General features: G+C 37.9%; 1 protein-coding gene across 13 annotated transcripts in view; it reads right to left on the reverse strand.

Moving 5' to 3' along the window:
* Positions 1–26280, reverse strand: part of NCKAP5 (NCK associated protein 5) — a 963823-nt gene that overhangs the window by 410465 nt on the left and 527078 nt on the right. For all 13 annotated transcript variants that reach the window (XM_027055919.2, XM_027055920.2, XM_053214923.1 and 10 more), the window contains one exon: positions 24759–24892. In XM_027055919.2, coding sequence (XP_026911720.2) covers positions 24759–24892 — 134 coding nt within the window. The remainder of the gene's footprint in view (positions 1–24758; positions 24893–26280) is intronic.

The raw sequence follows: 26280 nt of genomic DNA on the forward strand, positions 1-26280 counted from the left end.
TTTTATATTACTGTTCTAAGTCTGCACTTTCCTGTGGCCTTTTATATGTTTTTCTTACACAAAAGAAACTTACCTTTTTTTCATTCATGTGCATCCTTCCTAAATACTCAAAGATCATGTCACCCAACCTGGCCCTCCTTCAGCTGTTTCCTTTAGGGTTCCTAAATGAATTTCATCAAACCTCAGAGATTTCAACATATTCAATTATTGAAGTGTGCCTTAACCTGCTTGCTCCAGATGAGAACTCACCCGGATGCTCATTAACTGTTACTGTATTAGCATCCTTTGACTATTAACCTTTATAGTGGAGGCTAAAGAGAAGAGTTGGCAATGATTTCCCAGCTCTCCTGCCAGGTGCCTGCCCCCCACCCCTCTAATAAGTGGCAGGCCGCCTCCTCTGGGAGAATCTTCTATCTTTTGGACACATTACCCAATTTCACTTCATTTTCTAAAACAAAAAATCGCATTGTCTTCCTGTGTTTTCTGCTCTATTCCTTTCATCCTTCATATTTTTACAGATATCTTTGGACTCTACTACCAATTGTACCTAGAATTTTTTTGTTTCCTCATTGAAAATTGTACACGAACATATATATGTATATATAAATATCCTCATAGGATTCTTTATTTTTAACCTTCAACCAGGGAACACAGATGCTTAAAATCATTTCATCCTAGATTTGCTAAGGGACATTACTTTTTTATTTACCAGCTGGTTCAGAAGGACAATATGTACATAGACATAATTACTGTCCTTTCTGCTGGTTTTAGTTTGAGAGATTCTCATTATTCTCATCTATAAGAGGATAAAATAAAATTTTCATTCAAATCTCTCCAACTCTCTTTATCACTCTACTTGGGAGCATTTCTTTTGTCCACCTACTTTCTAGAACTCTCTATGTTGCTCCATTCTTATGCCACTCAAAATTGGGCTGTGTCTGCGTTAGCCATTTTATTTCAATTAGTAGGTTCTTCATCCAAGCAACCCAGGCACAGTCAGCCTACCAGCATTCCACCATGCCAACCAGTGGTACCACCAAACTCTTACAAGGAATGCTGGGTTCCAGGATTAAAATCCAGTGAATCTTAACTGGTGTCCAGTACACTTGACAGGCATAGGAGCAAATGGGAACAGGGTCTGAAGAGAGGATCTCCATACCTATTTAGAAAAATGCCTTTGTAATGGTATATTTAAACTTCCCGCTTCTGTTTTTGGCTAAAAAGTGTTTTGTGTGTATGTGTGTGTGTGCACGCATGTGCATGTGTGTGTTTACCCTTTTCTCTCTCAACATGTTTATATTAAGCTTTCACAAGCAGGAAAATAAAACATAAATCCTGATCACTCAAGCCAAAATACAACCATATGTGCTCTTCTCACCTACCCACCATCCTTATATTTTATTCCTTCTCTCCCTTGGCAGATGTCTTCCCTTAAAAAAAAAAAAGAAGAAGAAGAAGAAGCAGCAGCAGCAGCAGCAGCAGCAGCAGCTTACAGTATTGGAAAAGGAAAGCACAGTGTGGGCTACATACCAGGGGATAACTTTTAGGAGATATCAAGAAAGTGGGGCCACCTCACCACATCTTTTAAAAGTCATCAGGGCCAGCAAGGCCTGCTTAGTGGCAATTATTTGAGGCACACCTATTAGGCATCTGCTCAGCTGCTATTTTTACCCACTCTCCAGAGGGAATATCAATGCTTTGTTCCCATTTATGCAGATGCCAAATAAAGGTCACCCTGTTTCAGAAAACATACAAACAGTGATATTTGTATTCAGTCATTTTTAGGTAATGACTTTTCTTCTTTTTCTTAAATGCTGTTTGGAAGTGGTGAGGCAGAACTTGTGTGACTATAAAAATGGTACTTTTTAAAAATATGGTTAGGCCAGATTATTGAAAGACCAGAATTGTGAAAACAGCTGCTTTGGAAGTATGAAAATTTTTATGGACTCATAAAACGTTACAGTGAGAAAGAACCCAAGAATTTATGTTAGAAATGAGGAAACTGAGGCCCCAGGATATTAAGGGAATTTCTCAAGGTCATTTAGCATCTTAGGGCTGAAGTAAAAGCAAAAATCAGTCTGGTGGGTTTCCCAGTACATGCTATTGTCTCACCCTTTTCAAATGTCAATCTTTTTGTTAACCTGGCCTTATACAGGAGAAATTTTTAGCCTATTCCACTGTTTGGATTCCACTGAATCCAAAAGAATGTAGTGTGAAAAGGTCATTTTTAAATTACCAAAGCTTCCAAAACGTTGGTTCAGAAAGGATCATCTAAATGCTCTTGCTGCTTCCAGGTAAAGTCACAGCAAACCCTCACCACTCTTCTCTGTCAAGTCCCAAAGGGTAGGAGGGCCCACTGCCAGTCCCCACAGCCTCCGTGTCATTACCTAACAGTACAGACTACAAGCTAGAAGGGTGATGATGGGCTCCCACAGGTTCTATGGGTCATGGATATGTCTGCAAGTCAAATCACAAACTCCATACCCTTGCATTTTGCTTTGCATGAACTCTATATTACTGCAAAGTTGTAGGACATAGTACTAATGTCATTTTAGAAATCTGAATTCTAGCTCAAAAGCAGCAGAACATCTCAATCTTTAAAGGAGATTTGCAACAAACTGCACAAAATGTCAATAACATGCATTAACATTAGTCAATCCATATGTTCTTTTGCTGAATTTTCATATGGAGAGCTTGTACAGTAGTGGCATATCTGCATGGAGTGGAGAAAATGCCTTTGAAAAACCTCCCAAACCCCCAACAGTGCTAGAAATCTGTCCATGATGAGCACCTCTAGTGAGATGTTTATTGAATATCCACTATGAAGTGGGTCCTATGTTATGTTCTGCAGATATAGCCATGGATAGATAGAACCCTTGGCCTTGGGAAGCTCAAATCTAATAGGAAAATATACCCTTAAGAATAAGTCAGGGCCTCAACTAAAAGGTTTTGTTGGGCTCATTTCATCATCTTATTTCTGTCCTTCTAGAAGGCACATTCCTCTAAAGTAGAAAATAACCTTTCAACATTATCTAGGTCACCTGCCTGGCCCTAGGCAAGAATAGGACTTAACCATTACTGTCATTTAAAGAAATTAGCCTCTTTCCAATAGTCTCTCTAATATGTCACTGTATTTCCTATTAGTATATAGTAATATTACTTCTAGCTTAAATCCCTCATGCTGTAATTCATGTTCCCTTCCCTTCTTTTATTGACTCTTTAGGGAAGATGGGATTTTAATAATTCCACTAATTTAACTTGAAGACTTCCTCAGTTTCCTGTTTTCTGGGATCCATAGTCTTGATTTATAATTAGGTAGGTAGTGTACATAATTCTCCTCCGTGTCCGTCCTAATCACAGAAGTCTGAAAATTGTACACAGCAGACACAGAATTATCTGCCAAGACAATGAACACTTTAGTCAGGATTTCACCAGCACTAAGACTGAGGCATGCCAAAAGACAGTGTTTTCTTTCTTTTGTTTTTCTTAAAGTTTATTTATTTTTTTGAAAGAGAGAGGGACAGTGTCAAGTGAGGAGGGGCACAGAGAGGGACAGAGACAAATCCAAGGAGGCCCAACACGGAGCTTGACCTCACAAACCATGAGATCACAACTGGAGCAGAGATTAAGAGTCACATGCCTGAGCCACCCAAGTGCCCCTCTGTGTTTGCAAGTCAACATTCCAGGACAGCATCTCTCTTTTTAACAACAGTCTTCCAGGGAGCCCCTTGTGAGACTAACAACAGTGACCTATCTCTTTAACTCTTCTTCCTAACCTAGGATCAAACAAGTTCACCAGCATAATAAAAGTTTTCATTTTGAATGAATGATGAATGAATGAATAAAAAAACAAGGAGTTTCTACTCTCACTATAATGACCCTTCTTATATAATATTTTTAATATTTGAGAGAAATTTGTCATGGCCCATAATTTGTTTTTTAATCAAGTCTCTTTAATAAAGTCATTCTCTTTTGTCTTCTTCCACATATTTGTTAAGGTCTAACCATTCACTCTTGCACAGAATTTGCAAAAGAAGCAATCCCATCAAACCCTTCCTGAGATTGAATAAAAAGTCCCTGATCATACATGAAAAGGCCTCAAATTACACAAACATTAATTTAAACAAAATAAGCTCCCTGAACACTCAGGATAATAGTGCTTTGCAGAATTCAGATCTTTTCTTGGCTGTAATGTATCGAAGAGCTATACAGTCAGGCCTTTAAACTCAGATGAGTTTATTTATAGAAACAAAATTCTACAAAGCAATTTGGAAATAATATGTGCTACTGAAAACCCAAATACTGTAAATTATCTTCAGTACTAAATCAAGGAATCAGCAACTCTCAACCATTAAATCAGTAATGTTTTCTATAGAGAATTCTGTCTCCTGTGTGCTTGCAAATGTAAACAGAGTTATTAAATAGTTACCACACAAGGATATAGAAAGCAGAACACTAGAAAGTGTTAAATTCATGATGTTGCTCTAATTTTAAGTTTTCATTTATACTTTTTGTAAAGGCTTAGAAAATCTGTTTCATTTAAGGATACCTGTATGTTATATATAAAAAAAAAAGCTATAATGATTTCATTATTTTTGAAGGTCTTTTTCAAATGAAGCATTCTTCCAAATTCAAGTAATTAAGTATATTAGAAATATTTCTCAAGAACTTATCCCATTAGGCATTTTCAATGGAATCAAGATTTTTCTTTTAAAAAATTAGAAAACCAAGTAGGAAGACATTTTCATGCAAGTATGTTAGGGAAAGTCCTTAAAAGGAGGTAAGAAAAAATAATAGCAACATAAATTCAATTATTGTTCCAAGTAGCCATAGAAACATGCAGAAACATGGTAATTCAAGTAAATAAATTATTCTCATTTTGCTCCTAGCTGACACAAATTACTCATTTCCTTGGACTTGATACAAGAAGGCTTCAGAGGAAAAGAAGAAATGCAATCAAAGAGCCAAAAAAAAAAAAAAAAAAAAAGCACATTACTCATCGTCTGCCAGCCTTGAAGTAACTGGGGTTTACTATCATCCCTCATCCCCCACAGCATTGCAGGAGATGTTCATGAGCCAGACTCTTACATGCTTAAATGATCTCATTCATAGATTTGATTTGCTTTTGTAGGCTCCTGCAACAGTTCTGAATGGTGGCATTGTGACTTCCAACCAATTGCAAAGTGCCTTTAGTTATTTGTTACCAATTAAGTATTGAAGTTTGCAAATGACATGCATTAAAAAGCTAACTGAGTTTATTTCTAAAATAAGCAGGGGCAATAAAATATTAACAACTAATAATAGGGCCTGGGCATCCACGGACCAGAAAGAACTCAGGCCTGAGTGGGCTGCCACTGTCCCAGGTGCTGGATGGTGGGTGGGTCCAGGGTACTAGAGAAGGAATGTATTAGTGCAGACAGCACCAAGAAGAGGGAAGCCTGAGAAACCTGAGCTTTTATCAACCAGGAGAGAAGTAGCGTGGCATCTTAATACCCTGGTGCATGTACCTATTAGGGTGAGATAAAGGGAAATATCATTTTGGTTAAGCAAATTGGCCTCACTCACATATTTACAGTTGCATTTTCTTGAAGAGGAAAGGAGGTGGGGTGACGTGCTAGAAGCTACACATAACCCATGGCTTTTCCAATCTGTGATCCCAAGGAATTATGCCACATATAAATATATGAAGGCAGGGTTACAACTCTGCCCTTTTGCTCTCCTACACTGTGTTCGTCGGCTAGGGCTACCAGAACACAAAGCCACAGACTGGGTAACTTAAATGAGCAATTTATGTTCTTGAAGTTTTCAAGACCAGAAGCCCAGATCAATTGGTCATCAGGATTGGTTTCTGGTGAGGACTCTCTTCCTGACTTGTAGATAGCCACCTTCTCAGTGTGTGCTCACATTCTGTATGCACAGAGAGAGAGAACAAGCTCTGATATATCTTCCTCTTCTTATCATAATCCTGTCCAATTAGGGCCCCACTGTTATGACCTAATTTAGCCTTATTTACCACCCCCCAACCTGAAAGGTGCCATGGCTTTACAGTTACATTGGAGATTAGGGCTTTAACATACGAAATTTGGGTGATATAATTCAGTCTATCACACATACCATGTGAGAGAAAGAGAGGCCTGCCCCCACATATTCTCTACTCTGACCAATCTAAATGAAAGTGAATTCAGAATTATTGGTAGAAACAAACAGCCTTTAAAAGCAGACTGCCAGTATAGAATTACCTGTCCTGTATTCATCCTGAGCCGAGCCTCACTGAGGGATGGGCCACCTTGACTAAAACCACACCTAATCACTGCCACTTTCCAATTTATCAGCCAGAAAATACTGATTAGATACCAATTTTATTCCCAGACCAAGGGGTTATACAAGAAGATCCACATGGTTTGGGGGGAAATGAGTGTATATACGAATCAACCAGTGGATAAATCAGCTTATTTCCATTTACTCAGTGAGAACCAGTCTTCATGACAGCCATGTGAAATCTGCACAGGTAGAATAATACACTACAAATACTACTGTGATGACTACTCTGTCATGTGTCTCTGCCATGGTCTCTATGGAAACAAGGATGTTCCCTAGCACAAAAGCATGTCCCAGAACAGACTGGGCCTTGGTACCTTTGGTGCAGGAACAGCAATGTAAGTGAAACTGTTTCTTCTTCATGGTAACCAGTTGCAATTCTACTCAGGAGCTCCATTCATATTGCACTCTTGTGAACATCTGGTGTACAGGATGCTTAGATTTAAAAATACAGAATAGTGATCACAGAATAAATGGTAAGTTAGTGGAAAAGCACATGATGTTTTAATTCTAGGAAAAGAGAGACACAGCAGAGTATTAGTAGAACCTTCCAAAAATAGAAACCAAGATTATAAGTGAATTAAAGGAGTATATGAGAGGACAATGAAACAATTCTGGATGAGATATAGAAGTGCAAAATTCTCCATACAAAAAATGGGAAGATCAAGGGCAGTACAAAATATAGAAACAGCATAAAACTTTGGAAGTACAATATAGAAGCACTTACTTGTTTTATGGCCTTAGCTCTCTGAACCTCAGTTTACTCATTTTTAAATAGATACAGTGCCATAGATTTCAGTGGCTAACAGCAAGGATTAAGTCAACACACACAAACCCAGGCACATATACGCACAGAATATCCATAATAGAGCCTGATAATACACAGTAAAAACACTCATAAGTATCTGCTGAAGGAATAGATGAACAGTAGAATTATCAGCTACACTTCTGATGCAAACTCTCAGCTGAAATACTAGCAACAATAATGGTAATGCCATTTTTAGTAAGACATAAAAATCTTAGAATCCCTTCCAAGTCTTTGTGCAGACAAAAGAGTAGCATCCATTTAGTTTAATATAAAATTATTGTCAGAGCTACTCTATAATTTGCCTCCTATAAATGTCCAGATGCCACTACATTGAGTGTCCAATGTCTAATGTCCAATGTAGTGGCATCTGGACATTTGTAGGGTAGAGCGGACGGTCTCATGATTGCCTTGTTCTATTAGAGCTGACCCAGAGTCAGATGTTTGCAGGGAGTCTATTGCTGGCCTTATACTTTGAATAATTTTTAGTATGAAACTTGTCCCCAAATGATAAGCCAGGGGGCAATCAAAGCAGTTGTCCTTGCTGAATTCTGTTTACAGCTGTTCCCCAAGAATATCCTTCCTTCTTCTAGTAAAGTTTTCTGCCAACTTTAACATAGCAGTGTCTCTCTGGCTGAGCACAACTGTATTTGTGTTGTAGAGTTAAGGTAGTATAGTCCAGTGCCCCCACCTTGGACACATCTATTCCTTCAAGGATGGTTTGAAAAATTAGGGATTTTTCTGGGGCGCCTGGGTGGCGCAGTCGGTTAAGCATCCAACTTCAGCCAGGTCACGATCTCGCGGTCTGTGAATTCGAGCCCCGCATCAGGCTCTGGGCTGATGGCTCGGAGCCTGGAGCCTGTTTCCGACTCTGTGTCTCCCTCTCTCTCTGCCCCTCCCCCATTCATGCTCTGTCTCTCTCTGTCCCAAAAATAAATAAAAAACGTTGAAAAAAAATTTAAAAAAAAAAAAAGAAAAATTAGGGATTTTTTTCCTGAATATGTTTTGAGCCGATGTTAATTCTACAAAGTAGACAGGCAACTAAAGCCTTTGAAATTGCTAAATACACTTTGAGAGCAAAAAAATAATTTTTTAGGAAGATTAATGTTCAGTTTGTATTTCACTTAAACTGTTATCAATATTTGCAAAGCCAAATGTAAAAAAGCAATAAAATATATCAAACCATGAAAGCAAAATTAAAGGTTTCTCGTATGAGTTGTAGAATTTAACCTAACAGTCCTATCCCAGGCATGATATATCAAGGTCTGAGCTGTGAGCACTAGGAGACTCCACTCTGATGCTTCTGTAACCCCTCTTTTCTATCAGATGAGGACTCCTTAGAGTCAAGAAGATGTGCCTCCCCTCTGTCCCATGATGCTCTGTTTACTTGTGAACCAGCAATTTCCTTCCAAATGGCCCTGAGCCTATTGCCAGGACCAGTGTGAGGCCTCTCTGTGCTCTTAAGTCCCAAGAAGTGACAGTAGGGAAGGAGTGTGGGCAGGGTAGACACCTAAAAGCTAGGGTATCTGCTGGGTGCACTAAAGCCCCTTGTGGTATGGGATGATGGGGCCTGGGGTAGGGAGAGAAAGGCAGATAGATAACCAAAGGATTGGGCAGCATGCTGGGACTTAGGAACTGGTTGTCGGTACAACCACAAGCCAGCAAAAAACACCAAGGAATGAGAGAATTTTAAACTCGAATTTGGTCTTCCAGGACCTGATGAAGGTATATTCATCAAGGTAAGAGACTAGAACATATTTCATTTGGCAGTTTGCTAGCTTGATTTATGATTTTTGCATATTTACACCTGTGGAATATGGCCACATTTCTTATACACTTGCCCTAGGCTCTGTAAATGTTAGGGGTCAGGCTGTAATGAAATTAACTTTAGAAAATTACAAGCATATAAATGAAAGAATAATTGTATTAAGTTCTGTTAATTTCTTTAGCAATATTAAGATTACAGCTAATAATCTACAAGAAACTGCATGTTTTTGAGGTTCTTTTTGTTTTTAATGAAAAGTTACAAACTTCTACAAAAGTAGAAGTTAAAATATAAGAAACTCACACAAATGTCTCCCTCTCTTTATGCCCTCCCCCGGCTCACACTCTGTCTCTCTCTCTCTCAAAAATAAATAAACATTTAAAAAAAATTTTAAAAAGAAACTCTCATCTACTCAACATACAGCTTCACTATAAAAAACTCAAAGCCAATGAGGCTTCATCATCCTTACTCCTGATTCTCCCTCACAATTATTAAAAGCAAATCACATATTTATGTCAATTTGTGTGTTTAGAACATGAAGCACTTTTTAAAAAAATGTGCCCATATATCACCACACTTAAAAACATGAACTATATCAAATGTTCAGAAAGTATACGAATCTTCCAACCAATTATTTTCACTATTTCTTCAAATCAGTATCCAAATAATGTTCCCACAACATCTCTTAAGACCCTTTATCTATAGGTTTTCTCACATCCTCTTTTCTTTCTTTGCAGTTTATTTGTTGAAGAAACCCGGCTGTTCTTCCTGTAAAATTCCCCATAGTTTGGATTTTTCCCAACTTATTCTCATGATGTTTCCCATAAATTGGTCATTAGATCTATAGGTTTGATTAGATTCAAGCTCATTTTTGTGTAAGATGTTTTCATAGATGGTGTTGGGTATTTTTTTAATGTCTATTTATTTTTGAAGGAGAAAGAGAGCGTGAGCAGGGGAGGGGCAGAGAGAGAGGGAAACACAGAATTAGAAGCACACTCCAGGCTCTGAGCTGTCAGCACAGAGCCTGACTCACAGCTTGAACTCACTAGCCATGAGATCATGACCTGAGCCGAAGTCTGACGCTTAACCGACTGAGCCACCCGGGCACCCCGGGTATTTCTATCATGCACACACAATGGGAACTGTTTCTCTCTGTGATGTTATCAGCCAATGATGCTCACTGCCTAGACCCATTATTTCATTAGGAGTTGCAATTCTAATGACATTCTTAATAACATTCTAATTATATCATCCTGTTTTTCATTTATTAACTGAAATATCCTATGAAAAGAAACTTGCCCTCCCACCCAACAGTGATTTAGTTATAGTTCTTAAAGAAAGGCAGGATAAATGCTTGCTTTTTTTTTTTACGTTATTTATCAGTTTTGAAAATAATGATGGGGCACCTGGGTGGCTCAGTCGGTTGGGCGTCCAACTTTGGCTCAGGTCATGATCTCACAGTTTGCGGGTTCGAGACCTGTGTCAGGCCTTTGTGCTGACAGCTCAGAGCCTGGACCCTGCTTCAGATTCTGTGCCTCATTCTGTCTCTGCCCCTCCCCCACTTGTGCTCTGTCTCTCAAAAAATAAATATAAAAATATTTTAAAAAATAAAAAAAATAAAATAATGAGTTGGTTCTCTAGCATCCTCGAAAATTTGTGTTGGGGTTGTTTTATACCATTATGAATGAAAGGATTTAAACATAGATGGTGCATTTCAATACACTGCAGTCATTACTCTTATTGATGCACAAATGGAAACATTTTTGACCGGTAGAAGCCTTTTCAAATTGGATCATGCAACGTTTTAACTACTGTCTCAGGATGACAACATTAACACTGCCTCCAAAAATATGATTACTAAAAATAATTACTTCTTTGCTTTTTTCCAGATAATTGAATTTATATTTTGTTCCATTTTAATTTCTATTTGACAAATAATAACATGGAATTAGTTTTAGGTGTACAACACATTGTGTCTTTTTGTTTTTATGTTGTGTGTATGTTTTTGTCATTAATAAATCCTAGTATAGATGTATAAAATTCTATGCCTGGAAGTCATTTCAAATGATTTTGTGCATGTGTAGTTTTGTCACCAACAGTGAGATGTGTTTGTTTTGTTGTGTTTTCAATGGGTGAAATTTTAAATGAGATGTTATAATTATATTAAATATTTTAATATTTCTGAAGTCAAATTCTTTTTTAATTTATTTTATTTATTTTTATTTCTTAAAGTTTATTTAGAGAGCAAGAGAAGTGGAGGGGCAGACAGAGAGGAAGAGAGAGAATCTGAAGCAGGCTCTGAGCTACTGGCATGGAGCCTGATGTGGGGCTCAATCCCACAAACCTGGGATCATGACCTGAGCCAAAAACAAAAGTCAGAGGCTCAACTGACGGAGCCACTCACGTGTCCCTCTAAAGTCAAATTCTGAAAGTTTATTCAGAGAAACTTAGCTTCTATTCTTGTTCCATTCTCTGTTCTAATATCTATAGCTATTTTTAAAGTTTTACTTTGTCCTTCTAAACACATTTCTTTCAATGTGTTTGTTTGCATGTCCACATACACATGTATACACAAATCCCACTTTCTTCTTAGATTAATTATAGTATATTAAGCATCTACTTTTCTCTACCTGGCACATTTTTCTCTTTCTTCGTGTAATTTGATGATTACATTTATATGAAAATAGGAGAAAAATATTGACTGAAACATTGAAAATGAGAAGGAAATCTAGATGAGGGTTTTTGAGAAGGGGTACAGTGGAGAGGATGGTGAACTCCATAAATCACCATATTTGTATCCAGCATTCATTTCAAATTTAACTGAAGATCCATTTCTCAAATTGTTAAGGGTTCATTAATCAAGCAATTCTTGAAAAGGACACACTGATATATGAATTTAATTAGTATAAAGTTTTATAAGTTTCGGAGTGAGTTGGTTTGAAAACACATGCCTACAACCACATTTTGTGTCTTGTGCTAAATGACAGAGAAACTTGTTAGTCATGTAGAACATACCCCAAGCAATAAATGGATCCACATGGATCCTCAAAGACACTGGAAGAAACATTTCAGAAAGTAGCATACATCTAAAACACTGTTTTTAATTTCTCCAAACACAAAGACTGAAGTAAAAACCTCCTCTTTGAGAATCTTAACATCTATTAATTTCATAGTATACAATAGAAAGGGAATATATGTCAAAGGACAAATGAGCCTGAATGGAATCCTGGCTTAGCTATTTAGTGGCTGTGTGACCTTTTGCAAATCATTCAACTTCACTGGGCTTTATTTCTCTTTTCTATAAAATATGGATGCTAATACTTCCTCATAGAGTTTGTCAGCGAAGAGATTACATGTTTAAAGCACATTCCCAAATCCCAAATGGTAAAAGGTCAACACTCAGTACACTTTAGCTCATTTTTTTTCTTTTGTGGATAACAAACAGGAAACATCACACAGTAATGGCTAAGTTCAAATCCCAGCTATAATACATTCAAGCTGTATGACAATGGGTAAACTATTTAACCCACATAGGCCACAGATTTATCATCTGTAAAAGAGAGATAATTGGAATATTTCCCATGGAGAGTTGCTTTAAGAATTAAATTACATGTGGGGCATCTGGGTGGCTCAGTCAGTTAAGCATCTGACTTCGGCCCAGTTCATAATCTCACAGTTCATGAGTTTGAGCCCCAAGTCAGGCTCTGTGCTGACAGATCAGAGCCTGGAGCCTGCTTTGGATTCTGTGTCTCCCTCCCTCTCTTCCCCTCCCTCACACGTGCTCTGTCTCCTTCTCTCCCTCTCTCTCTCTCTCAAAAATAAACATTAAAAATTTTTAATAAGAAAAAAATGAATTAAATTATAAGTAATATGATGGTTCCTCCATTACAAACTGCTATATCCCTGGTACCTAGAATAGTACCTGATATCTGGTAAGTTCTCTTTAAATGCTAATAAAAAACTAATGAGTTAAATATACATCTCATATATCTTATGTTTAAAGGGTCATTTTAGGGGTACCTGGGAGCATCAGTTGGTTGAATGTTCAATTCTTGGTTTCATCTCACGTCATGAGCTCACAGTTTCATGAGTTTGAGCCCCGCATCAGGCTCTGTGTTGACAGCTCAGAGCCTGCTTGGGATTCTCTCTCCTCTCTCTGCCCCTCCCCCACTCATGCACATGCTCGCTCTCTCTCTTTCTCTCTCTCTCAAAATAAACAAATATACTTAAAAAAAAATAAAGGGTCATTGTCGAAGTTTCCAGTGTGCAACTTTGCTGTTTTTTTCCATCTGAGAGTTCTCTCCTTGTGCATTTAGATGCTGTCCTTCTGTGCTTCATTCAGGTTTTATTAAATGATGGATGTTCTCACTGTCATTGCAACCTCTAAGGTCCTGGCCTTTCCTGAACTGGGCTTTCCATGAATTGAGGCAGTAACTACAGCCTTACTACTCTACCACTCAATTCTTTACTCAGGAGAGACTGCTTATAAAGTCCGAGTTTGCAGAATCTTGAAACCATTCAAATCTATTACAAAGACCTGTAGGGTATTTCCTGATAACATAGCGTGTGCTTTGGTGATTGTTTCTGAAAAGGCAATAGACTTGTAAGTGTTATATGTGTCATGCATATTGGAAGTATACTAAATATATTACTACTTCACTAGGGACTCTCTTGACAATAATGTGAATTGCTGAGGGAATAGAAATCAATTCTTTAAGTGTTTTCTGACACCAAAGGTGACCGCTGGGCTTCAGGAAAAGGGTTCAAAGTAAGACTGACTTGTGTGATTGAGATATTCATAAGATCAACCTGCAAAGGTAGGCCAGGCATTCTTTCACTACCCAGGATGCAAGGGGATGACAAAGGCCTAAATTCAAACAGCTAGTGTGAAATAAGGGCCTTAGCAGAACTAAGCTCGAGCAATACACAACTGTTAGCTGCTTCTGAAACCCATCACGGATACTCACACCTTTAGACCTATCTTTGCGTTCTGTTCTCTTAACCTAAAATGCCCTTCCTTCAGTTCTGTATTAAATCCTCCTCACCTACACATCCTTCAATAGTCATCTCAAATAAATCCCTTTCTGACATGCTCAGTTTTTCTTAGGTCATTTTTTTTTTCTCCCTTTCTTGCAGTAAAGATTTGATTTCATCTAGCATTAGTTTTTTTCAAGTGTGACTCTTTCTTTACCATAAGATCCTTAGAGAGAGGGGAAATGACTTATTTTGTGTCCCTCTACCTTGCTTAGCACAGTCAAACCAATTTTGTCATTTTCTTTTTAAACTGTCATACTTTTTGGTCTCAGTAGTTCTTGTAAAAACTTACTGCCTGTGCAACAATACTATCTGAGTGAAAAATTTTTAAAGTGAATAAAATAAAGTAATTTAGGAATCTGAAAGTGATTTAGGTAAATATGATACGGCAGAATAGCCAAATGTCATCCAGAGTAGGGGTTCAATAAATGGTAGCTTAATATAGCAATAGGGCCAATTGGAAATATTTACTTCAACATTTACAAAACACCTACTATGTATCAGGCAAAAGCTATAAGAAGTTTACATTCTACTGGGGGAATATACTATATTGAGGTCCAAAACCGTTAGCAAGAAAAAATATATACTTAATGTATTTACAATATGTATAATAATTAAGTGAGGAAAGTGGAATTAAAAAAAAAAAAAACATCAGAGAGAAAGTGAATTTGGAACTGGGTTTTATTAGCTAAATACATACTGTCCAAGTCCATAGCCAAGGGGAAATCTGGGTCATCTCAGCTAAATTCAATGACTACACAGTTCATGTAATAAATATAATTGTATTTTGGTGGTAGGCTAGATGTCTGAAGGTACCATTTTCATCATCAGTCCAGCTGGTTTGATGATGCTGTACAGAAATATACTAAGAAAGTAGAGGCTATAAAAGGGATACGCACTAAAGAGAGAGAACTACAGAAACTTCTTTATGGACTCTGAAATGGGAAAACAGTGGCTACCAAGATCTCCTTTTAATTTAATAGAATTTCATTAATCACTGGGGCCCAAGTTTCTTTGGGTACAATCTCAGTCAACTGATGATAAAGTCTAAGAAACCTGGTCAGTGGCAGAATGTCTACATATACGATCAAGGCTGAAATCTACATGAAACACAATTGTTTCTAATATTTTTAGTATCTTCATTTTTCTATCAATGATCATAAACTACAAAATGAATTAACGAGGAAATAGACAATATTTGTCCAGATGCCAGAAGTCCTGGGGTCTAGACTGAGATCCACCTAGCCATGTGACTGTGGACAAGTCACTTCATTTTGGTAAAGTTGTAATAGTGTTATTTATTAAAATTATGATATCAAAATGTGCCTTTGTTTACAATGCCAAAGGTTAAAGTGAAAACTGAATGAAATAATGTAAGGAATGGTTTTGGGAACATTGAAAAATAAAAGAAGTATAAAACATGATATTTGTGACTATGTTGCTATCAATAATAATAAAAATGCTTATTATAAAAGAGAAGTTTGAAATGTTGCAAAAACTACATTAAACATGGCAAAAGAAACTCATCTTTGTGCTTGGTGAAAATATATCCTGTCACTTGCTACTACTCCAAATGAAAGGTGAAAATCTTCAGTCACAAGAAAAATACAAAGAATTCTGAAACACAATTTTTTTTTAATTTTTTTAACGTTTATTTATTTTTGAGGCAGAGAGAGACAGAGCATGAACGGGGGAGGGGCAGAGAGAGGGAGACACAGAATCTGAAACAGGCTCCAGGCTCTGAGCTGTCAGCACAGAACCCAACGCGGGGCTCGAACCCATGGACCGCGAGATCATGACCTGAGCCGAAGTCGGCCACTTAACCGACTGAGCCACCCAGGCGCCCCCTGAAACACAATTTAATGAAAACCACAACATGTTTCTTTTGTCAGAAGCCCACAGCTTCAGCACAGCTAATTCTCTGTTTTATTCTCAGAACATTCCTAAAAGCTCCAGGCTGTTCGTTAACAGCAGATGTACATATTTATAAACAAGAACCATGTTAACTGAATAATTTTTCACAAATTATATCAAGGATCCCAAAGAAGAGTTCCAAGTGTTTACAGCCAGCACTCAGAGACACACTCTGTGGGGATACCATTCATTAAAGGCACTGCTTATGGACGAAAAAGGTAATCAGAAAATAATCCTCACTCCTCAGATTGCTGCCATTGCATTTGCCCCATACGCTACCATAGAAACACTCGTATAAATGTTATCTGAGGGTCATAAAACACTCTCTGAAAGTAAACTTTGCCCTATGGGAAGTAAACTTTTAATGCACCAAATTCCATTTAGTGCCCTGCAGACAGGAATTCTGCAAAGAATATTCTGAGAAAAGGCAACTCATCTTTTATAGGTGAGTACTCTATCATAGAAGCTCAGGAATGGAAAATCGGGTCTTCATCCTCCCCGGCCATCATGGTTTATGACTCTAAGAATGATGACTATTATCAAAATTTTACAGATTCACAGGGAAGGCCATTCTACAACTGCTCTTGGAAGCAAATTTCTATCATAAACACACTACCTTTAAAACTCTTCCATGGTTAACCTTAGTCGTACATAGTGCAATTCTGGCCTCATCTTTCTGTTTAAGTGAAGATATTCATTCATTCTTATATTCATTCATTCATTCATTCATTCATTCTTCAACCAACAAATGTTTATTGAATGCCTATTATGGAAAAGGTTATTGGTTGTAGTGTAAGAAATATATGGGGATATGAGAAAAGATCTCCACTCCTTAGGCAACAACCCTGAACTCCTTATTTAGATCATTACTAGCAGCAAAGTATAGAAACAGATGCCAATTTGCAGAAAATATGGAGGACAGAGAAACATGTTCAATTGCCCCAAGAATAGAAAACAACTAATTTAATTTAAACTGATAAACTCTGTAGGTCAAATGCTCCAGGTTCTTCAGTAGATATCTGAAAGAAAATCAAGTGATGGAAGGCAAACTATTCATTAAAAGAAACCTAAAATATATAACCAGTTTTATAACAAACAACCAAGACTAAACTAAAGTGTCTGGGGATGCACATTAAGTGATAACACTATTCAAAACACCAGGAGGTTATTGCTCTAAAACCAAGATATTAGTTATTTAGTTGGGGGGGAAGATGAAGGTTGAAATTGGGAAGAGGCCCCTAGGGCCCTCTGGGGGGCTAGCAGAGTTTTCTTTCTTGACTTGATGTTGGTTACAAGTGTTCACCTTAAAATAATTGAATAAGCCAGGTATTTCTTGTGTGGTTTTCTGTATCTGGGTTTTGCTTTTCCAGATGCATTTGTTAACATGGAATAACTCCTAATCTTTGTTAGTGAGAACGCAAAATTGCACAGCTACTTTGGAAAAAGTTTGGCTGTTTCTTGTAAAGTTAAACATATATTTCCTACATGAGTTTGTAATCCGATTCTTAGTTATATACCCAAGAGAAATGGAAAACAATGAAACTAGAGCATGAAAGTTGCAAGTTTATAGCAACTTTATACTCCTAAAACTGGAAGAAACCCATGAGTAGCTGCATGGATAAACAAATAGGTACTTTTTTTTACAATGGAATATTACTAAGCAATAAAAGGGAATGAACTACTGACACATGCAACAACAAGGATGCATATCAAAAGACACACTAGGTGGAAGAAACCAGACACAGAAAGTGAAATACTTGATAAATTAAGTTGTATGATTTTCTGGAAAAGGCAAAACTATAGGGAGGGAGATCAGTCATTGTTCATACATTTGGCGTATGGAATTGGAATGGACAAGAAAGGGAAATAAAGAAACTTTTCAGGGGCGGGAAAATATGCTATATTTTGATGGCAGCGGTAGTTATATGATGGTGTATGTTTGTCAAAACTGATCAAACTGTACACCTACAAAATGGATTTTCTGTAGACCTGACCAAAAAAGTATTTATTATTGACAGTAAGAATGAACATAGTTTACAATTTTAAAATAAAATGGATTCTATATCCTGTATTTTCTTAAAAGAAAAAAAAATAGGTTGGGGTGGGGACAGTAACACAGTAAGAGTGCGATGGGTAATTAAAAAAAAAAGTTTAGAAGAGAAACTAAATCACCGTTTTTGTTTGTTTTGTTGGTTGTTCGTTTTTACTGATGGCTATTTCTTCAGAGAAATTGTTTAAAAGTGAAAACAATTCTGGGTGTCATAAAGTTCTTTCTGTTCAGGCTTTTTCTGAGCCAGTTCAAATAAATCCTAAAGCAGACAACATCAGAGCCGAGAGCAATAATGGTTATGTCCACTGCAGAGGATTGTAGCTTCCTTTTGCCAGTCAGGTTCCTGAGTATTCAATTTTGTCTGTCCTCAGCAGAAATATTTCATCTGGGCACGGCAGCTTTCTAATCTTGATGTCTCCAGAGTCAAGTAACCAAAATAGACATGGTGAAAGCCCACCGTCTCCCCCTCCCGCACCGAGCTACACAAGGATCATAGTGTAGAGAGCAAGATAGTTCACTCCAGGTTCCCAACACAAAAGCCTGGTGGTTAGAACTTCAAGAAGGTCTGGTTACAACTTCACTCAAGTAATACATTTCAGTTTAAGTATAGTTTAAATTCACTGTCTTTTAAAAACTGTAAGAAGCATTATAAAACTATAAGCAATTCAACTTTTTCACTTTACAAATGAACAAACTGAGTTCTAAAAAGGTCGAATTACTTAACCAAAGTGATTAAGTTAGCTAGAGGTGAAGCTAGAGGGGAACCTGGGTGGCTCAGTCCATTAAGTGTCTGACTTTGGCTCAGGTCATGATTTCGCAGATTGTGAGTTCAAGCCTCCCATCAGGCTCTGTGCTGACAGCTCAGAGCCTGGAGCCAGCTTTGGATTCTGTCTCCCTTTCTGTCTGCCCCTCTCCCATTCGTGCTCTGTCTCTCTCAAAAATAAATAAACATTTTTAAAAATTTTTAAAAAAAGAAATGGAGCTAGAACCACATCCTAGAAAGCCCATTTAATAAGATGTTGCTCTGTGAAATAAAACCAAAACTATAGTCTGTGTTAATACTATTTTCACTACTAGAGATAAATAACACACAATATAACTTCTAAGTTTTCTACTCAACAACGTATACCTCTATTAAGAATTTAGGAAACATTTGACAATGTCATCATGCCTTATGCAGAAACAGAAATACAAAGGAATTAAGAAATGCTTATTATTAGCTGTTGCTCAGGGAGCTGAAAATGGTCTTCCCCATTCCCCCTCCCCCAGCCATTCTCTTATAGTTGGTTTTAGTCTCCCTCTGCTTTGCTCAAGCAAGAGCTTAAACACTAGATCACTAAGATATAAACTTTTTACATTAAAACATGATCCATACTATGTGAATGAGGCATTTTAAAAGATGCTATTTAAAAATCTTTCTTGGGGCGCCTGGGTGGCGCAGTTGGTTAAGCATCCGACTTCAGCCAGGTCACGATCTCGCGGTCCGTGAGTTCGAGCCCCACGTCAGGCTCTGGGCTGATGGCTCAGAACCTGGAGCCTGTTTCCGATTCTGTGTCTCCCTCTCTCTCTGCCCCTCCCCCGTTCATGCTCTGTCTCTCTCTGTCCCAAAAATAAATAAACGTTGAAAAAAAAATTTTTTAAATCTTTCTTCCATCTGTGTGATTTGAAGAAAATTTATCATTTAACCAGCACTGCCTTCTCATTTTAAACTTCTGGTAGATTTTCTCAAAGGAGATGAGAGACCTCCATTCTTATGAAAAGTCTTAGCTAGAAATATTGCTTATAGCGTGGAAATAGCAACTCCAAATCAACAGAAAATATCCCTCTATATTCATCAGGAGGAACAAGACGCTCAGGAGAACCAGCCCCTGTGACAGGTTAAAGTTGATAAAGGTCTGAGATGGGAACAAATGTAGAAAAGGGCAGAAGAGCTCTGTGCTATCGATTGTCCTAAGGTCAATTGACAGCTTTTCTCATCTTGTTATGTTTTACTCCTTCTAAAGATGTAGAGAAAATGTTCTTTTAATGCACCAGACAGATACAGAGGCAGAAGGGAATATGTGGGTAGAACATTTAAGGGCATATTATCCTCTTCAACACACACTTCTATGCCAGGTGCCTACAGCTTCCAAATGGGCAGCAGAAAATGAACCCTAGGATTCCATAAAGTTTCTGAGAGCCGATAATGTGAACAGCAACCAGTGAATGAGTTAAGTAGTAAAACCATCTCAATTTACGTCTCCTTCAAGTTCAGCATGCAGCTGACTGCACTTAAGCATAGCAATCAACTGTGATAGAAGAAATCCCAGTTACAGTAAGCAAAGAAATAGCTTCAAGGTAGCAGATAACTGTGCAGGGAGAGAAGGTCAGAACAGGTGAAAAGAAATCCTGGAGGTAGAGAGTGAAAGCTTGGACTCCATTTGGGTGATTTTTAACTACCCTTGCCTATTATGGGTGACAAAGCTTAATTGTTCCCTTTACTTAAACTTACACTGCATGGTGTAAATATGCACATACAAGCACTTGCATGTGCACACACACACACACGGGGAACGTTTCAAGGCTGTGGAGAAGCACTAACTAATTCCTAATGATGCTATGAGTGCGATATGGGTTGCTAACAGTAGATAGTTTATGAAATATGTCTTCGTGGTGGTGAGTCTACCAGGTTGATTCTAATTTAAAGCTTCAAATATACTGCAGCACAGAGCTGTCATATGATAACCATGTGTATTATTATTGCTAGTAGCACTAAGCAATCACTCATTTATTTCACCTGGCTTGATTCATGCTTTTGCATGATAACATGCCATTAACAAATATCAAGTTTGGCTGTCTTGAATTTGGATAAAAGTTCCCTTTATTTACAGCTACGCTATATATGTGGGGGTTTTTTGTTCATTTACATACATAAGTCTTTTCCATGTGGAGTCTACATTTTGTGAGGATACATACTGTGTTCTATTTTATTGTACACACAATAAAAATGGTTGATTGTCTGATAAGAGCAACAGCTTTCAGCAATAATCCACACATTGACTGTACTGCTTCCAAAGGAACCAACTCAAATACAGGTGTAAATCATGCATGGGTGACATGATATCAGAACTCTGTATTGCTGATTTCTCCACAAATCTGTTTTTTTTAAAATCATTGTTATTTTACCCACCTGGTTGGAGAGAGTGTTCCTTAAGCGCTTCTCTAGGTGAATCTAAGGGATGCACAACCACCTCATTCACTTAAGGTAATGACGCTGGGGGTTCCAACACTAATCATCTTTACATAGGAGGGAAAGCAGTGACATAGCCTCACTCACAGCATTATTACCTCAGCTGCCTAGAGATGCACACTTCAATAGAACAGTTAAAGGGAGGGTAGAGACAGCTACCCAATTATAGAAGGGTGGACACAAAGCTAATCCCACATAAAATGTGCCCAGACATGTATACCACACAGATGACAGGTCAAATAATCATTATGACATTTGGAAGGCATCTTTGATTTATATCACCAAATAGCAAGACAAAGAAGCCACCTGTCTCTAAGCACCACCCTATGGAAATGTTCCTTCATCTACGGCAACGGTTTAATTTGGAAACACCTTTTCTCTTCTCCATATTTATATTAAAGGATGTAATGGTCAGAATCAAGCTTGTTATGGCTTCCCGAATCATCCTCAGTACAGGCAATTTATGATTTATGAGCTTAGAGCTGATTATGTAATCTATGGTCACATCTCTCTCCCTTTTTTTATTACCCAAATTTTGGACCACTGCTGATCATTATACCCTAATCAGAGGTCAAGAGGAAAAGGGGGGGGGATTATAAGTGAAGGTTTGGTGGCCACATAAAAAGAGAATTACTCATGCAAACGTTTTTACAGATGTTTATGGCCTAAGTGATCTCCTTACTCATTACCCCAGATAATCACAATGTTCAGGTTTGCCTGGTAGCTTTAAGCCACCATATCACCTCACCGAAACTGCATAAAATCAAGCCCTGGACTAATTATGCTGCGGTGCTCATTCTGATGCCTGAACTCTACCTCATACATACACTTAATTGTCCCAGCTTCTAACTTCACTATCTGCTTTCTTCTCCAATGCCTCACCTCATCTTGAATCTGAGACTCAGTATCTCCTTTACTACTGTTCAGATGGCCCCATAGTGACAACACCATCAACTATACCAGGAAAATACTTCTCGTAGTTCCACCCAGTCCTCAGCATCTCATGTCTCTGTGCTCCAGGTTAATAAAAAAGGACTAAAAAGATACAACACATGTATATTTAGATGTTGCCATGAACTTGCAGTACAGTGCCTGACTTGAGAACCGTGAGCACTGGAGTTCTATTTTACTCATTATCATTTAGATATGAACCCAGCATTCCTATTTCACATACTGTGAACTTCATAAATTCCTTAACTTTGTAGACATAAGTGAGATTACAGAAGTAGCAGTACTTCTAAGAATTAATCCTACTCTGAACCATTTTGGACCACTGTCTATTATATCCTCCGGTGCCATCTCTGAAGGGGCCGAGGGATGTGTTTTGGTATGAGTTTGTTACCAGAGATAATGTCTCTCTCCCTGAGGAGTGGCAGCCTTTGTCTAGGAGATAACGATTACATATGCTGTTATACATTCCTTTTGATGTTGTCCACAAGGAATGTTAGAGGTAAATCAAATGCTCACTGTCAGAAAACATGTCAGGCCATGTAAGAATGATAACTTGCCACATTATCCTTTTATAGCTTTTATTTTCTATTATTATTTTATTAGTCTTATTGTAAAACTACCTTTTACTGTAAGCTACTTTGTGTCTTTTGAAAAGGTGAGTTACTAGCATTATTTTCAAAGTAAACTCATCCCACAAATACACTCAAAGTAAATCTACATCTCAGACAGCATGATGTACAAAATAAACTCATTAACCCAGGGAGAAGAAGGAGAAAATTATCCGTATACATATGGGCATTTAGATGCTGACCACATCCAAAGGTGATGAGCTATACAAATGTTCTATAATACAGAGAATTTTACAAAGACCTAAGTTATAGCAACAAGACTGCTCAAGTAAACATAACTAGAAATATCTCATAAACCACAGTTTAAGATGTGAAAGGTCATCAAAAACGGTTCAGTGGTTCTACTTAAATTATTGCCTAACTATCCTACCTGCGATATATGCTTTTTTTCCCCATCTATTGCTGAATTACATTAGTTCTTTGGCTGTAATTGGACTTGAACTTTTCAGTTCCAATGATGCTTTACATTAGGAAACTGAATATAGTGGTGGAAAATGTGGAGTGTAGAACCAATTACTATTTGTTCGACATATAATTATCTTCTCTTTCAGCTTAGGATGTAGCCTTGGCTCTGGTGCAACTCAAATCTGTATGGGTGTCATCTGATTTACAGCAGATGACCTGGTATCATATGAAAATAATTTACTGTGCCATATGTCTCTGGCTCTGTAAATCAATAGCTTGAATACAGAGACATCTCAATTAGACAGTGCAAGAAGGGTAGGGCAATCTACCTCCTCCTTTCCTATATCATTAAAATGGCAAGTATTACAAAGCAGTGCTTGTTTTAGAGTTGCTTCAAAAGTGGGGGCTGGATCTATTATTTCAAGTTGGGAGACATAAAGTGAGAGCTGCCATCAAACCAAATGAAAAATTGAGCACAAGGTTGTGTAAGTAATAGCTTATGAGGGGTGGGACAAACATTTGTTAAACTATTGATTGGTGCATTTCTACAGCACCTGTGTATTATCATGGGCTCAGAGAGTGGAATGGGATGTTAAATTATGACTCAGAATACAGAGGAGTCACCCATCCTTTCTAACCTGCTCCCCTAAGAAGTCTCTAAACCAAAGTCACAAACATTCATGGTATTCATCACAATGAAATAAATCATCTGTAGGCTCAACTTTGGTTTCTCCCTGCAATGCATTCAAAGCTTAAACTATCATTATAAAAGCTTCATAATGAGGAAGCCAAATCATCTATCACTGATCACATCCAAATCCCAATAGGAAATTAAACAGAAGATCCACATAGATTGATCGGAAAAGTTTTAAGGCAACTTCTCAAACTTGATTCTGCCTGGGATAACCTCAAGAAAGAGAAAAAAATAACGCAAAATTAATTCCCTGATTTTGCAAATGGTGAAGTGAAATACAGAAATGAAAGTAAATCGTCTTTCACAGAGTTCCCTTATCAGGTCCCAGGATTGGAACTGCACATGTCTGTGTTTTTTCCATGGAATTGAACAGACTTTAAATAATAGATTGAACCTTCAACTGGTCCCATAGTAACTATAATTGGTAGCTGAAAGATTCTGACTGTGCAGGAATTAAATCTAATCAGAAGCCTCCTTCCAAATTCAAGTTACGTCTTTTTAAAGGAAGGAAACACATTGACTTAGATTTTTTTAACCATTGGTAAATGTTTCCTTTAAGTACTGAGTAAGTGCTTCCTGAACAATTAGATTCACATTCTCTGTCCACTTTAAAATAGAATTATAATAACTGGTAAACTTTCATCCTCCTGGTTGGTCTTTCACAGGGCATTCCTACAGGCCACACAGCGACTACTTCTTCCTGGAAGATCCCTTGGAAAGCCATGAGAGAAGAAAAGACAACCAGATCCAATAAAGTCAAGACTATGTGAGGTGCAAATATCAAGTCTCAGCCAACCAGCTCCAATACTATCTGATGGCTGGGCCAGAAAAGAAGGTCTAAGCTCTTAGGAAATTAGCTTCTCAAATTCAAGAGAAGCTTTCACAATGAAAACTCAAGCACAAGTGCTATTGGTGCAGGAAGAGATGCACCTCCAGAATCAAGAGGCTCAGTTCAGAGGCGTACCTAGAGAATTGTTGCTGCAGACCACGCATCTGAACTCGGTTGCGCTCAGACTCCAGTGTCACCTCCTGCAACCGCTTCTCACTCTGAAGACGTAAGTGTCTCTCCTCTTCCAATTCATGCATCAGCTTCTCATGCTATAAAAGGCACAAAGGGAATGACTTTTTAGAAGGTGTTTCTTAATTACTATGAGAAAAAAATAATTAGTAAGAGCTGTCAGTTACCAACCGCTAAGTTGGACTTTATATATAAATTAATTTCATCCTCATTACAACCCCATCAAGTAGGTTCTATTATTAACCTCCTATTACAGATAAGAAAACTAAGGATCAGAGACATCTAAGTAATTTGTCATAAAAACCAGAAGGTAACAGTTATCAATCCTGCCTGATTTGTCTCTAATGCTTGAATAATTTTCACTAAACCAAGTGGCTTCTTGTGCAGATATGAAGATCTATGACCCAATAATGCTATCAAATATGTTGTAATTCAAGTAGTGATGAGTAAGATCATTAGTAGGCTGTTCAGAATTATTTCATACCTTCAATGTCTGGTATATGCTTTTAAAGAAACATAACTGACTTTTTAAAATTTACCATCTTAACTATTTAAAAAATTTTTAAGTTTATTTATTTATTTTTGAGGGAGGGAGGGAGGGGGGGAGAGAGAGAGAGAGAGAGCGAGAATAAGCGGGGGTAGGGGCAGTGCCAGAGACAGGGGGAGAGAGAAAATCACAAGTGGGCTCTACACTGACAGGGTGGAGCCCAATGTGGGCCCTAACTCATGAAATGTGAGATCATGACCTGAGTTGAAATCAAGAGTGGGATGCTAAAGCAACTGAGCCACCCAGGCGCCCTGAAACATAACTAATTTTTATACAATGGCCTGCAATTTCAACTTAATTAGGCCATGGAGTTGATGAGAATAAGGTTAAATAATTTGTTTTTATTTCTCTAATTAGGTTTTCACAGATAAAAATAGGGTAAACCACTCACTTTATTATTATCCCAGAAAACTAGCCCATTCACAAATGGGACTCAGGGTTTCAAAGGACTAGATGACTCAAAATAGATGGTCCAGCAAAAACTCATTCCAAAAACAAGGAGTCAAGTTGGCAAAAGAGTAGGGGAACCCTAATCTTGCCTCAGCCCTTGAACACAGCTAGATGAATATCAAATCGTTTTGAACACCCAAAAAATCAACCTGAGGACTGAGAAAACAAAACTGCACAACTAGAGGTAGAAAAATGGCCACATCATGGAAAGTAGGAGCTGCAGAGAGTTGATTAGGGGGAGAAAAGAACTGTGGGTGCTGTGATGGGGAGGGAGCACTGATCAGAGAGAGAGAGAAGTGAAAGAGAAAGAGAGAGAAAGAATGAAAGCACGCACAGGGGACTTCACAAGAAAAACTCTTCCTCAAAACCGCTGGCTGGGAAAAGAAGAGAGGATGACTACTACAAGTTTTTATAAGGAGCAGAGCACAGCATCTGGAGCACAGATTTGCAGGTCTGCACCATTGCCAAGGT

The sequence above is a fragment of the Acinonyx jubatus genome, chromosome C1, assembly GCF_027475565.1.
Source record: "Acinonyx jubatus isolate Ajub_Pintada_27869175 chromosome C1, VMU_Ajub_asm_v1.0, whole genome shotgun sequence".
NCBI lineage: Eukaryota > Metazoa > Chordata > Mammalia > Carnivora > Felidae > Acinonyx > Acinonyx jubatus.